Here is a 16160-nt window from a genome sequence, read left to right on the forward strand (position 1 = left end):
ATAAAAAAGCAAGGAACAGCTTTCAGTCCTAGGAGTTATTAAGTAGTTGCCACATTCCACTCCAGAGCAGAAATGGCTGCATTTGTGTGTCATTTGAAATGATTTCTGCATGTCTCTATCTTTTTGTATATAATATTTGGATACTTTGAGATGAAGGACACTATAAAAATATGAGATAGTATTTTAATTGTTTTCTAGGTGCAGTTGTGAAGTGCTGACTTCTACAACAAGAGGTGCCATCATGGGGAATCAGCTGGCCGGCATAGCCCCATCTCAGATCCTGTCTGTTGACAGCTATTTCTCAGACATCCATGACTTTGAATATGACAAAAGTCTGGGGAGTACTCGATTTTTTAAAGTTGCTCGGGCCAAGCACAGGGAAGGCCTGGTGGTTGTGAAGGTGTTTGCAATTCAGGATCCAACTTTACCACTAACTAGCTACAAACAAGAGCTAGAGGAGTTAAAAATAAGGCTACACTCTGCCCAGAACTGTCTTCCCTTTCAGAAGGCCACTTTGTCTGAAAAAGCAGCTATGCTCTTCCGACAGTATGTGCGGGACAACCTTTATGATCGAATTAGTACTAGGCCATTCCTAAATAACATTGAAAAGAGGTGGATAGCCTTCCAGATCTTGACTGCTGTGGACCAAGCACACAAGTCTGGAGTCCGTCATGGGGACATCAAAACTGAAAACATTATGGTGACTAGCTGGAACTGGGTGCTTCTAACCGACTTTGCCAGTTTTAAACCAACTTATCTTCCTGAGGACAATCCTGCTGACTTCAATTATTTCTTTGACACATCGCGTAGAAGGACTTGTTATATTGCCCCTGAGCGCTTTGTTGATGGCAGTATGTTTTCTACAGAGTTGGAGAATATGAAAGATCCTTCAATGCCACTGGTAGACTTGGCAAACAGTAATCAGCGAACCAGAGGAGAATTGAAACGTGCAATGGATATCTTTTCTGCAGGTATTTGGGGTGATTATCCGAGAACTATACATGATTTATAGTTTTGCATCAACTGGGTAGAGATTTTTTTTATAATAAGAAGCTTAAAGAACTTAGGGAGATTTGGGGGGAAATAAACCCCCCCACCCCAACTTCTTAGTGTTGACCCCAGAGCCTTCTATTCACAGGATAAGTACTGTACAAAATCTATATATTTTTGTGTGATATAAAACCTTACAAAGGCACTCTGATACCATGGTGATGTATCTGTGGAACTGCAAACTGCCATGCTAATGTGCTTCAACTATGGTCTAGAGAAGCCACCTGGAAAGGTTTGGTCTCTGTTCATTTTTCTTTTTTTGCGTAACTAGGGATCTGAATTTAAAATCTGTGGCCCTAATCCTGCAGTGTGATCCACATGGGCAGACATCTGCCAAGCCTTATTGACTCTAGTGTAGGGGCGAGGAAACTTTTTGGCCTAAGGGCCACATCGGGTTTCTGAAATTGTATGGAGGGCCAGTTGGGGCGGCTGTGCCTCCCCAAACAGCCTGGTGTGGCCCGGCCCCTGCCCCCCATCCAACCCCCGCTCCCTCCCTGCTTCTTGCTCCCTGATGGCCCCCCTGGGATCCCTGCCCCATCCATCCTTCCCGTCCCCTGACTGCCCCCCCCCCCCCCGCTGCCCCATCCAAACCCTCCTCACATTCCTGACTGCCCCCACATTCTCCACCCTCTGACTGCCCCGGCTCCTATCCATACCCCCAGCTGCCGACCACCACCCCGAACTCCCCTGTCCTCTATCCAACCCCCCGTGCCACCTTACCATGCTGCCTGGAGTACCGGTGGCTGGCGGCGCGGGTGTCGCGCCGCCCAGAGCACCAGGACAGGCAGCTGTGCCGCCCGGCTGGAGCCAGCCACACCACTGCACAGCACAGAGCACCGGGTCAAGCCGTAGCTCTGCAGCTGCGCTGCCCAGCAAGAGCTTGCAGCCCTGCTGCCCAGAGCATTGCGCCAGCTGCGCAGTGGGGGAGAGGGAACAGCAGGGGAGGGGCCGGGGGGCTAGCCTTCCGGGCCAGGAGCTCAGGGGCCAGGCAGGAGAGTCCCATGGGCCGGATGTGGCCCATGGGCTGTAATTTGCCCACCTCTGCTCTAGTGGGATTCTGCCCAAGTGGATCAGATTTCAGGATTGGTATTCAAGTCTTGGAAAAGGATACTTTTGTAGTTCTGTGTACTCAACGTGACCTAATAATTGTGTTTATTTGGCAATTCTGGGTGGTTTCTGCCCCAATCTTAATGTTACTGCTCAAAATATCTAAAACAAGTAAAGCTGTAGGTCTACCTTGCAATTAGGCACCAGTGTCTGGCCTGTGCCAGCTGATTTGGGCTCGCAGGGTTCAGGCTGCGGGATTATTTAACACTGGTGTAGGCATTCCAGCTCTGGCTGCAGCTCGAGCTGGGAGAGCCACCTGTCTCACAGGATCTTAGAGCCTGGCCCCAGCCTGAGCCTGGACGTCTACACCACAATCAAACAGCCCGAGCCTGGTGAGCCCAAGTCTGCTGGCACAGGCCAGCCACTGGTGTCTAATTGCAGTGTAGACATACCCGTAGTTGACAAACACCATCACTGAGCATCATCACAGAAGCAAAGGTCCTTCAGTCACTTCCTGAGGAGGGCTGGTTACTCTGTGCTTTCTTGGTTGGTTGGTTAGTTAGTTACTCTGCCACATGACAGTGATGTGGTTTCCTTTTCTGGTTTTGCTTCAAGCACCTGCCAGCTGAAAAATGCAAGTGCCTTATGTTGCCTAATGCTACCACCCTGTGGCTGTTGAAATATACTTCTAAGACTTAGAATGTAGGGATCAAGTTTGAAAGCAATTTTGGGGTTTTTCTTGATACAGAGAAATTAAACTTAAAATAGCTCTTTGGACACAACCTTTTTTAGATTTTTGTATTCAGTTGAATTGTGTAAAACTTATTTTTGTTTTTGCATTGACAGCAAAGGAGCAGTACCTATTTTGTAATGCTCAGACACCATATTTGATATTTTCCAGGCTGTGTAATAGCAGAGCTCTTCACAGAAGGTGTACCACTGTTTGACTTATCTCAGCTTTTGGCCTATAGAAATGGTCTTTTCTCCCCTGACCAAGTCCTGAACAAAATTGAAGATCGCAGTATCAGAGAACTGGTAAATAACACTGCATTCTGTAGAGCCATCTTATTTATTCTGCTTTTGCTTTTGACTGCTTTGGGGATAACTTGTCATTCATTTCTAAACCTTATAATCTTTTCTCCCACTCCCCTCCACCCCTGCCTCCCTGCAGGTCACTCAGATGATCCACTGTGAGCCAGATAAACGTTTAGGAGCAGACGATTACTTAAAACAACAACGTAACAATGCATTTCCTGAAATATTTTACACCTTTCTCCAGCCTTACATGGCACAGTTTGCCAAGGAAACATTCCTATCAGCAGATGAGCGTATACTTGTCATACGTAAAGATCTGGACAACATTATTCACAATCTCTGTGGACATGACCGAACAGAGAAAGCAGAGGGAGAGACAAAAGAGAATGGGCTAGTTGTTCTAGTGTCTGTGATAACGTCCTGTTTACAGACTCTCAAATACTGTGATTCCAAACTGGCTGCTTTGGAACTGATTCTGCATTTAGCACCAAGATTAAGTGTGGAGATTCTGCTGGATCGTATTATGCCTTATCTATTACATTTCAGCAATGACTCTGTGCCCAGGGTGAGGGCAGAAGCTGTGAGGACGCTGACTAAAGTTCTTGCTCTTGTCAAGGAGGTGCCACGCAATGATATCAATATTTACCCAGAATATATTTTGCCAGGCATAGCACATTTAGCCCAAGATGAAGCCACTATTGTCAGACTGGCATATGCTGGTAAGAGGGAAACACCTTCAGTTTTTCTTGATCCTCACTCATATATTTTCCATTGTCTTGAAAGCTTTAGGCCACATGCTGTCATGTGAAATGCTCAGGGAGATTAGAGAGGCTATAAATTTAAAAAACTCAGTTGAAATCCTCCATTATTATTAACTCCATATTGACTGGGTACATGTCACCTCAGGACGGGATGCAGAGAGAAAGTTTCTTGACACCTTAAATGACTGCTTAATGGAGCAGCTAGTCCTGGAACCCACAAGAGGAGAGGCAATTCTTGATTTAGTCCTAAGTGGAGCACAGGATCTGGTCCAAGACTTGACTATATCTGAACTGCTTGGTAATAGTGACCATAATATAATTAAATTTAACATCCCTGTGGCGGGGAAAACACCACAGCAGCCTAACGCGGTAGCATTTAATTTCAGAAAGGGGAGCTACACAAAAATGAGTACACAAAAAAGTACAGTGCCAAAATTGAAATCCCTGCAAGCTGCATGGAAACTTTTAAAAGATACCATAATAGAGGCTCAACTTTAAATGTATACCCCCAAATTAAAAAACATAGTAAGAGAACCAAAAAAGTGCCACTGTGGCTAACCAACAAAGTAAAAAAAGCAGTGAGAGGCAAAAAGGCATCCTTTAAAAAGTAAGTTAAATCCTAGTGAGGAAAATAGAAAGGAGTATAAACTCTGGCTAGTGAAGTGTAAAAATATAATTAGGAAGGCCAAAAAAGAATTTGAAGAACAACTAGCCAAAGACTCAAAAAATAATAGCAAAAAATTCTTTAAGTGTATCAGAAGCAGGAAGCCTGCTAAACAACCAGTGGGGCCACTGGATGATGGCGATACTAAAGCAGTATTCAAGGATGAGAAGGCCATTATGGAGAAACTAAATGAATTCTTTGCTTCAGTCTTCATGGCTGATGTGAGGGAGATTCTCAAACCTGAGCTGTTCTTTTTAGGTGACAAATCTGAGGAACTGGCCCACATTCATTAGAGGAGGTTTTGGAACAAATTGATAAATTAAACAGTAATAAGTCACCAGGACCAGATGGTATTCACCCAAGAGTTCTGCAATTTCACATTTGAGTTCCTTCAGAACTACTAACTGTGGTTTGTAACCTATCATTTAAATCAGCTTCTGTATCAAATGCCTGGAGGATAGCTATTGTGATGCCAATTTTTAAAAAGGGCTCCAGAGGTGAGCCTGGTAATTACAAGCCAGTAAGCCTGACTTCAGTACCAGGCAAGCTGTTTGAAACTCTAGTAAAGAACAGAATTGTCAGACACATAGATGAACATAATTTATTGGGGAAGAGTCACCATAGTTTTCTTAAAGGGAAATCATGCCTTACCAAACTACTAAAATTCTTTGAGGGGGATCAACAAACATGGACAAGGGGGATCCAGTGGATATAGTATACTTAGATTTTGAGAGAGCCTTTGACAAGGTCCTTCACCAAAGGCTCTTAAGCAATAAGCTGTCAAGGGATAAAAGGGAAGGTCCTCTCATGGATTGATAACTGGTTAAAAGATAGGAAACAAAGGGTAGGAATAAATGGTCAGTTTTCAGAATGGAGAGTGGTAAATAGTGGTGTCCCCCAGGGGTCTGTAATGGGACCAGTACTTTTCAATATATTCATAAATGATCTGGAAAAGGGGGTAAACAGTGAGGTGGCAAAATTTGCAGATGATACAGAACTACTCTAGATAGTTAAGTCCAAAACAGACTGTGAAGAGCTACAAAGGGATCTCAGAAAACTGGGTGACTAGGCAACAAAATGGCTGTTCAGTGTTGATAAATGCAAAGTAATGCACATTGAAAACTAATCCCAACTGTACATATAAAATGATGGGATCTAAATTAGCTGTTACTGCTCAGGCGAGAGATCTTGGCATCATTATGGATAGTTCTCTGAAAACATCCACTCAATGTGCAGAGACAGTAAAAAAGCTAATGTTGGGAATTATTAAGAAAGGGGTAGACAATAAGACAGAAAATACCATATTGCATCTATACAAATCCATAGTACGCCCACATCTTGAATACTGCGTGCAGATGTGGTTGCCCCATTTCAAAAAAGATTATGTTGGAATTCGAAAAGCTTCAGAAAAGGGCAACAAAATGATTAGGGGTATAGAACAGCTTCCACGTGAGGAAAGATTAATAAGATTGGGACTTTTCAGCTTGTAAATGAGACAACTAAGGGGGGATATGATAGCAATCTATAAAATAATGACTGGTGTGGAGAAAGTAAATAAGGAAGTGTTATTTACTCCTTCTCTTAACACAAGAACTAGGAGTCACCAAATTAAATTAATAGGCAGCAAGTTTAAAACAAACAAAAGGAAGTATTTCTTCACACAACGCAAAGTCAACCTGTGGAACTGTGCTAGAGGATGTTGTGAAGGCCAAGACTATAACAGGGTTCAAAAAAGAACTAGATAAATTCATGGAGGATAGGTCCATCAATGGCTATTAGGATGGGCAGAGATGGTGTCCCTAGCTTCTGTTTGCCAGAAGCTGGGAATGGGTGATGGGATGGATCACTTGATGATTACCAGTTCTATTAATTTCTTCTGGGGCACCTGGCATTGGCCACTGCCAAAAGACAGGATCCTGGGCAAGATGGATCTTTGGTCTGATCCAGTAGGGCCGTTCTTATGTTTATAAATGAAGCTGCTATTGATTTTAGTGGGAGTTTCATGCTTTTAAGTGTAAAAGTTTGTCAGCAGCATTATCAGTGCTCACTACTGCAGATGAAGTAATGTTTTGGTAGAAACTACTTTTATTTCAGTTGTACATGCAAAACCATATAATGTTTTCTAATAAAGCAGCTTGTAGAATGTTGCATATTGGTAAAGTCAGTATTCCTTTGAAAGAGCTGGACTGAGGCCCTAGGAGCACTACGGCACAGGGCTCCCTGTAGCAGGAGAGGCAAGGCCCCCCCCCCCCCCCCACCCCCAGAGTGGCAACAACGACCTTTGGAAGCACTAGAGGCAGCAACAGGGAGCTCCTCTTTCCCCAGAGAGGCAGGAATGGTAACAGGGGAAGTTCTCAGTAGTTACCCCTACAGTCAGGCTGAATCTGGGTGGGTGAGCAGGGCCTGTTTCACTCTTCCGCTACACCCAGGCTTTGTTGGTCTTGTTTTTAAAGGTGAGTTAACTGATTGTCAATTATCTTGAGTTAACCAACCTGATAGTAAATGCTAGTCTAGACGTTCTACAAAGGTTTGTGTTTTGCCCTGGGGTAACCACAAACATTCATGTTCTGAACAAATTTGTTGTGATGCAAGCTCTTACTATCCTGTTGGTTAATTTGAATTTAATGGCATTTAATTCTATCAGGTTATAAATCATGAGCCTGAGGTTAGGTGACCTGTTGGGCTAGTCCATTAGCTTGTTGCTTCTGTAAAAATAGTTCCGCTTATGTTATCAATGAACCTGGTTTCATTTTAACTTCTCCACTTCTTCTCCAACTTCTCAGATCACCAAAGTACCACACAGTTTGATTCACCTGACAGTTTTACTGGAGCTATAATTGCAGGAATGTGCCAGGTCACCTTGTGTTGACCAGGGGTTCTCAAACTGGGGGTCGGAACCCCTCAGAGGGTCACGAGGTTATTAAATGGGGAGTTGTGAGCTGTCAGCCTCCACCCCAAACCCCACCTTGCCTCCAGCATTTATAATGGTGTTAAATATGTAAAAAAGCTTTTAATTTAAAAGGGGGGTCGCACACAAGAGGCTTGCTATGTGAAAGGGGTCACCAGTAAAAACGTTTGAGAGCACTGGTGTTGACAGAGCATGTACTACTGTATTTGCTCACAGTCTGGTTCTTGTCAGTAGTAATAATTCTTTCCATCTGCAAGCACCAGGTTTACACAGTTTAAAATGAAAAAAAAATTATGGTGGTAAATGTTTATCATTGCAGAAAACATAGCACTGTTAGCAGAAACGGCTCTGAGATTTCTGGAATTAGTACAGCTGAAAAATCTGAACATGGAAAATGAGCCGACCAGTGAAGAAATGGATGAAGTGTCACATCCCAGTGAAAACTATGACACAGGTAATGTAACTTATACATGGGTTGCTTACTTATGGGTCAAAGCCTGATGTGCTGAGTTCTTACATTTCTGTTGATTTCAATTCTGGGTGCTCATTATTAAGGTCAAGATTTTGTCACAGATATTTTTAGTAAAACTCAGACAGGTCACGGGCAAAAAACAAAAATTCACGGAAGCCATGACTTTTAGTAAAAAAATATCAGTGACGAAATGGAGATCTGTGGGGTCCCCACACCGCCACAAGCAGGGCAGTTGTGCAGGGGCTAGGAGCTGCCTGCAGCAGCTGGGGGCTGCAGGATACCCCTGCCTCCTGCAGCTCTGGGGGTCCCCCACAGCCTGTGGGGCTGGGAGCTGTGGGGTGCCCCCGCCTCCCATGTCAGCCAGGAGCTGAGGGGGTTCTCCGGCATCCAGGAGCTGCAGGCAGGGGTGGCAAGTTGTATGGGCCCATGCTCCAGCAATATTCAGGGCACCGGGGCCCACTCAACCAATTTTTGAGGCCGGCTCTCTCCCCCGGCCCCGCGTGCCGCCCCTGCACACCTCCCCCGAGCGTCCGTCCCTGCGCCCTGGGCAGCAGGCGGGTGCCCCCTGCTGGCTCCTGGCATCAACTGCTGCTGCTGGGTCCTAGCGCCCCCCCCAACCACTAGTGCTGGGGCAGGCTGACCCTGCCCTTCCGCCTTGGACCCTTCCCTTTTTCGGCGGGACCCTGCACCAGCTCAGGTGGCCCCCCTGCCCACAGTCACCGCCCCTGCCCCACGCTGGGCAAGAGGCAGCCCCATTCCCCAGTGAGGCTACAGTGAGGGGCAGCAGTAGGAAGACGCACACACGTGATGGCAGCCATGCCGCCGCACCCACCACAGGGGAGGCAAGGAGGCTTCCTGGACCTGAGAGGGGCCCTAGGAGCACGTGGAGTGACAGTGGTGCAAGGTGAGTGTGCTCCCGGGGGGAGAGGGCTGCAGGAGTCCTCCTCTCTGGCCCCAGCCAGCGGCAGCCTGCCTGCACCCCAAACTTCTCATTCCTGGCCCCACCCCACTTCAGAGCATGCAGCCCCAGCCCTGAGCCCCCTCCTGCACCCTGAACCTCTCATCCCTGGCCCCACCCTGCAGCCCAAACCCCTCACCCCACCCCTCTGCCTGAGCCCCTTCCAAACCCCTCATCCCACCCCAGAGCCCTCACATTTTTACATTATTTAAAAATATATATATATCAGCTTACAAGGCAGGTATGGGGGGGAGCAGGACTTGGACTCGTTCTGGGCACCACTAAAAATTATACAGACCTGCCGCCTCCCGAGTTGCAGTGTTCACCCGGGGTGGTGGGGGACCCTGCAGCTCCTGACCACCACAGGCTGAAGTCACGTAGGTCGCTGGAAGTAATGGATTCCGTGACTTCTGCAACCAAATCATAGTCTAAGGCCCGGTGGGTAGTGATCGATCTATTGGGGATCGATTTATCGCATCTAGTGTAATCGCTCTGCTGTCGACTCCTGAACTCCACCAGAGCGAGAGGCGGAAGCGGAGTCGACGGTGGAGCGGTGGCCGTCGATCCCGCACCGCGAGGATGCGAAGTAAGTGATTCTAAATTGATCTAAGATAGGTCGACTTCAGCTATGCTATTCTCGTAGCTGAAGTTGCGTATCTTAGATCGATCCCCCCCCAGTGTAGACCAGGCCTTACTCGTTATCTCTTGGGGCTTGGCCCTGTACTATCAAGTTCCATCTAATAGTTAAGAAATTCTTTGTAAAATTACACTTTTATTTAAACCATGGACTAGAAATATCCAAGCACGTGACTTGGCAATGAATGTTTATCGTGGTTTACCATTTTAGAGCACACTTAGTAGCTTGGGGATAATTGCTCACTTATTTAATGAAACTGGAAATCTCTGATTTTTTTCGATGCTGATTATTTATCTCTATATTCCTAATAGGGATAATCTGTCTAGATTTTTTAAAATACACAACCTCAACTCTGCCATCAGTTTAGGAAATGAAGCTACTAACGAGCAAGTGAATTTTCAATTACTCTGTTGCCACAAAGCATTTTTTGTTCACTGTTGAACCATTATCTCTAAGGGTATGTCCACACAGCAAAGAAAAACCCATGGCTAGCCCATGCCAGCCGACTCGGGCTCGCAGGGCTGTTTCAATTGCTGTGTAGACTTCTGGGCTTGGCCTGGAGCCCAAGCTCTGAGACTCTTCCACCTGTCATAGTCCTAGAGCCTGGGCTTCAGCTTGAGTCTGGAAAAACACAGAGCAATGAAACAGCCCGCAACCCGAGTCCCCGCGAGCCTGAGTCGGCTGGCACAGGCCAGCTGCGGGTTTTTTTTGGTCTGTGTAGACATACTCTAATTGACTCATTTTAATGCTTCTCTGCATCCTGACTTCAGCTATAAGTGCGATGAGTGGGTCACCTCAATGGAAGCTGTCAAGGTTCCTCCCCCACTCTGAACTCTAGGGTACAGATGTGGGGACCTGCATGAAAAACCTCCTAAGCTTATCTTTACCAGCTTAGGTCAAAACTTCCCCAAGGTACAAAATATTCCACCCATTGTCCTTGGATTGGCCGCTACCACCACCAAACTAATACTGGTTACTGGGGAAGAGCTGTTTGGACGTGTCTTTCCCCCCAAAATACTTCCCAAAACCTTGCACACCACTTCCTGAACAAGGTTTGGTAAAAAGCCTCACCAATTTGCCTCGGTGACTACAGACCCAGACCCTTGGATCTTAAGAACAATGAACAATCCTCCCAACACTTGCACCCCCCCTTTCCTGGGAAATGTTGGATAAAAAGCCTCACCGATTTGCATAGGTGACCACAGACCCAAACCCTTGGATCTGAGAACAATGAAAAAGCATTCAGTTTTCTTACAAGAAGATTTTAATAAAAATAGAAGTGTATAGAAATAAAGAAATCCCCCCTGTAAAATCAGGATGGTAGATATCTTACAGGGTAATTAGATTCAAAACATAGAGAACCCCTCTAGGCAAAACCTTAAGTTACAAAAAAGATACACAGACAGAAATAGTTATTCTATTCAGCACAATTCTTTTCTCAGCCATTTAAAGAAATCATAATCTAACACATACCTCGCTAGATTACTTACTAAAAGTTCTAAGACTCCATTCCTGGTCTATCCCCAGCAGAAACCAGCATATAGACAGACACAGACCCTTTGTTTCTCTCCTTCCTCCCAGCTTTTGAAAGTATCTTGTCTCCTCATTGGTCATTTTGGTCAGGTGCCAGTGAGGTTACCTTTAGCTTCTTAACCCTTTACAGATGAGAGGAGCTTTCCCCTGGCCAGGAGGGATTTCAAAGGGGTTTACCCTTCCCTTTATATTTATGACAGAAGCACAGACTAGACTGTTTGGGGTATGTTTTTATTCATATCAGTGATATACGCTTCTATGGCTTCCCTAGTTCTATCAATTCAGAGCCTGAGTATGAATCCATTTGTAAGCATGGCGTCAGAATCCTAGTCATTCTGTTGCATTACTGGCTTACTGAGTCTGCTGTACTTCAGAATTGCATATTATTTTAATTCATTTAATGGTGGCTGACAAATGCATATGTTTTGTTTTATGTTGACTCAATTTTCTATTGTGTCTGTCTTGCAGAGCTTCAGGCTTTGCATGAAATGGTCCAGCAGAAAGTTGTTACTCTGCTGAGTGACCCAGAAAACATTGTGAAACAGACACTAATGGAAAATGGAATAACACGTCTCTGTGTCTTCTTTGGACGTCAAAAAGCCAATGATGTCCTCCTATCTCATATGATCACTTTCCTGAATGATAAGAATGACTGGCATCTTCGGGGAGCTTTCTTTGACAGCATAGTTGGTAGGTACTCGGTTTCTTGGCTGAAACATGCTTAGATGTAATCAATTAATTGAATACACTGCTGCAGGTTCTTAGAAATTTTTACAGTCATAGAAGAGGGCTTCGTTTGTGGAGAGTTTAGTAACTCTGACATAGAGGCAAGCAATTTAATGCTCATGCATGTCTTTTTTTTTTTTTTTTTCCCTCCTCCCCTTCTTGGTAGCAGGATGGAGTGAGTTAAATCAAGACCTTTTAAATCTCTTGATTAAAAAAAATTGATTTAGGTGAAGTTGAGGCTCTGTAAAACTAATTTGAAAATTTGTGCAGTTGCAACTTTAGATTCAAATTTATAACGAATTTAACTGTAAATGCTGTTTTTTTTTCTTTTTAAAAAGTATTGTATTTGAATTACACAAAACTGTTAGCTCCCTCCCCCAAAGCAAATACAGAACTTTATTTGCATGAATAATTCCATTCACTTCAATTGGATTATTCATGTGCTTAAATTTAAGCATGTGCATAAGTGTTTGCAGCACCAGGGGGCTAAAATTATATTTTTATTAAACTTTTCTGAGTGGCATAAAATCTCTCATTTCAAAACAAAATTGGTTCTTTATTAACAGTTAAGTTATTTAGTCTTTCCATACATTAACAAAGTTATTGCCAACTTTGTTATACACACAGGCTCAATGTTCAAAAATAGTAACTGAAGTTAGGTGTCTAGGTATGTGTTTAAGAGCCTAAATAATTTTAAGGGCACAAGTCTCTTGGGCTTCCAACTGCAAACACTGATGGAGGAGAGTAGCCTGAAGTATGAATCATTTCAGCTTTCTTCATTTGTGGAGGTTCAGTATGGCCCTGATGATGCACCATTGAAGTTATTGTGAGTTTTGCCTTTGCCTTTTGCAAATATAGCATGGGCTATTGGCTTATCAGTTTTGTGTTTGAATCTGTGGTGGTCTCCCCCACCCATTCTCCCCCCTCCTCCAAATGATGTAATCACTTTCAGGAAGATGTGGACTGCTTTTATATATAGTGTTTGTTACCCTGCTGTCTTAGCTTTTTGGGGGTGTTACCTTGCCGATTACAATAACACTTTTTCTTTATGGGTTTTAGGTGTTGCTGCTTACGTTGGCTGGCAAAGCTCATCAATTTTAAAACCTCTACTCCAGCAAGGTCTCAGTGATGCTGAAGAATTTGTCATTTTTAAGGCTCTCAATGCCCTTACCTGTATGTGCCAGTTAGGGCTGTTGCAGAAACCACACATCTATGAATTTGCTTGTGATATAGGTAAGTTAAAAAACTGCTGAAAATATCTTGGTTTTTCTATGGAAAATCTTTATTCTGTAAAGTTTCACTGTTATCTTAGGTTTCAGAGTAGCAGCTGTGTTAGTCTGTATTCTCAAAAAGAAAAGGAGTACTTGTGGCACCTTAGAGACTAACAAATTTATTTGAGCATAAGCTTTCATGAGCTACAGCTCACTTCATCGGATGCAACTGTTACCTTAGTTATCCATTATATGACCCTACTTCAAATTTCTTTAGGTTCTGGTGGGAATTATTTTCCTAACTTTTACTAAGCTGTTGCTAATGCAATAACATGTTGCTTAGAATTGTAAAATAACTATTTTGATATAACAAATAATCTGAAGTGGATATTGGGGCGTAAAATTTCTATTAAAATTCAGATTCACTTGGATTAGGACTTTCTGTTTTTAATCAATACTTCCAGTAGAAGCGCTGCCAAAATTAAGGTCAAGGCTCACTTTCTGCTTACATAAATTTACCAGCCTGAAACTTTACCTGTCAGTTTCAGAAATGTGAGATGATTAAATAAGAAATAACATGTGCTGGTTACGGCAAAGAACACTTATGTGAAATATTTAGTAAAAACTGGATTATACAAGAGAATAAACTGCCAAAGAAGGTTATAGAATAATTTGAAATTTATAATGGTTAGATTTGCACAATCATTAGAAATGTTTAAGGCTGTAACTGAAATATTTGGGGAAACTTTAGCGATGACTGTCTGCCCTGCCATTATTCAGGGGACTAGGTTACACGACTCACAGGCTCATACTTCCCAAATGATTGTGATGATGTTCCCCCATCTTATTTTTAAGAGTGCATGCAGAATTTCCCCCAATTTTTTTCATTTATTTCCCCTCAATTATTCTGGAGCTGGCTCCCTTCTCGAGTCTGTCACCAGTGCTCTTCCAGTTGAAATCAGTTAGGTGCCTAAATACCTTTGAGGATTTGGCCCCAAGTGCCTGTTCTGAAGCTCATTGACTTCAGGCCCCATCTGTGAAATCTCTGGTACTTTGGAGGAGCAGAGACTGAACTTGGGGAGGGAAAATGAGGATCCCTTGACTGGCAAATACAGGACAGTCCTGTCTCCTCAATTGGAACAACAGATTTGAAATGATACGTTTTAACATTAATTTTTTTTCCAGCGCCTTTCCTATGTCATCCAAACCTTTGGATACGTTACGGTGCAGTAGGATTTATCACTGTGGTAGCACAACACTTAAATATTGCTGATGTCTACTGCAAGCTAATGCCTTATCTCCATCCTTTTATCACTCAGCCGATAATACAGGTAATCATTCGCATACTGACATGACTACGTACTGTATCTTCATAAATTTAGATCATTTTTGCAATAATGTCTGGTTTAAAAATTTTAAAAGCTTCAATTCAATTTTCAGATTAGGAAACTAATCAGATGCTCAGTTAGGAGCAGTTCAGTTTTTCTGACCTCTTGTAGCAGCTGTTGATAGACTGGCAATGCAGTATACATGAAACTTCTTTTTTTTAAAGGGCAACACCACTTCAAATTTCATCCAAATAATAGAAGTTTTTACAGCAGCTAAAATCGATAGAATAATTTTTGAACAAAGCATTTCCCTGCAGTGTTTGCAACCAAGATACTGTAGCATTGTGCTAGTTCATGGGAACCTGAAAGTGATCATAAACTGGCCGTAAAAACTGCTATGGGTAATTTTTTTGAGACCAATGATTCATGTGCAAAAGTGCAAGCAAGGTCTGTTGTGTGCATATAGCTACGTGCACTTGGGTCTCAGTCCGGTAAGACGCTGAGCATTCCGGCCCTGATCCAGAAAAGCATTAAAGTACATGCTTAACTTTAAGTACAGTAGTAGTCCTGTTGACTTCAGCTAGCTAGTCATCAATGCACTTCTGAGTTCAGTGGGACTACTCACATGCTTAAGTGCTGTGCTAGATCAGGGCCAGTGTAGTCAGCACCTTGCAGGACGAAGCAATTGCAGATCATCCTGTTTGCAATTATTTTCTGCGCAAATGGTGTGCAGTGGCACGCCTTTTTGCACAATACTGTAGGTTTCTTTTTGAATGTGTGCCCCAATTGTCGGAGCAAAGAGAAATCCAAATGTAATCACAACATATATTCTGAAAGTACATTTGATTCTTAACATGCTTTGTTTTAATAAACTATGGTGGTGTTAACACTGTAAAGAAACTCATTGCTAAAATATTATTTTAAGCAATGCCTTTTTAAAGAAGTTTTATATTGTGTACATCTTCAAATGAGAAGTACTCTGATTTATAATCTTTCACTTCCTGTTACAGCATAAAATGATTTCTGTGTATTATAATGTAATAAACATCTACGACTCATAAAGGGTAACTACAAAAATTTATGATCTTAAGTAAGATTTAAATATATAAAAACACTTATTTCTTTTTAAAAGTAGTTTTTCTTAAAACCAGACAGACATTATCGCATCTTGCATCCTGTGATAGATTCTTTTCTGGATTTTGAGGAAAAAGTATTCCAATTTATGTGACCTCGCATTCCCCCCACCCCCAGTGCATCGCCTCTGAGCAGGATTGAGATTTAACTTCTCTTGCTTAGTAGGGGTGTATGTAATGATTAGGAAATACTAGGGTAAAATTTTTACAGTACTAGTTTGAAAGTAAGCCCATCAGGAAGAACTGAAAACATGTTCTTAAAATAAAACAAATCTCTTCCTCTGAAGGATTGTTAGCATTTTCAGGGAATGATGCTTCTCTTTCCTCTAAGTGGCCCAAATATCTGTTATTGGACCTTTAACAGGGTGAACTATTGAAAAGGTGAGATGATAGCCAAAAGCTATTGGACTAGTCCTGTATTTCTACAGATATGATACCTTCCTTGTTGATTGTTCCCTTTTTCTGAATTGCAGATAGATAAAGAAATAGTCCTGTTGAGTGTCCTTAAAGAACCAGTAAGCCGTTCCATATTTGATTATGCTTTAAGATCAAAGGACATCGCAAGCCTTTTCAGACATCTTCATATGCGTCAGAAGAAAAGGAATGGTGCTCTCCCTGATTGTCCTCCCCCTGAGGACCCAGCCATAGCGCAGCTGCTAAAGAAGCTACTTTCCCAAGTAATTATTATTCTTTATTT

At 43.0% G+C, this 16160-nt stretch overlaps 1 protein-coding gene across 2 annotated transcripts in view; it reads left to right on the plus strand.

The window, feature by feature from the left end:
• The window catches only part of PIK3R4 (phosphoinositide-3-kinase regulatory subunit 4), a 39055-nt gene that overhangs the window by 1456 nt on the left and 21439 nt on the right, over positions 1–16160 (plus strand). For both annotated transcript variants that reach the window (XM_078851737.1, XM_073333250.2), the window contains exons 2-9: positions 199–971; positions 2999–3132; positions 3269–3851; positions 7785–7919; positions 11534–11755; positions 12851–13024; positions 14188–14333; positions 15937–16140. In XM_078851737.1, coding sequence (XP_078707863.1) covers positions 242–971; positions 2999–3132; positions 3269–3851; positions 7785–7919; positions 11534–11755; positions 12851–13024; positions 14188–14333; positions 15937–16140 — 2328 coding nt within the window. In that variant the 5' untranslated portion in view covers positions 199–241. The remainder of the gene's footprint in view (positions 1–198; positions 972–2998; positions 3133–3268; positions 3852–7784; positions 7920–11533; positions 11756–12850; positions 13025–14187; positions 14334–15936; positions 16141–16160) is intronic.

This window comes from Lepidochelys kempii, chromosome 2 (genome assembly GCF_965140285.1).
Source record: "Lepidochelys kempii isolate rLepKem1 chromosome 2, rLepKem1.hap1, whole genome shotgun sequence".
In the NCBI taxonomy this organism is placed as follows: domain Eukaryota; kingdom Metazoa; phylum Chordata; order Testudines; family Cheloniidae; genus Lepidochelys; species Lepidochelys kempii.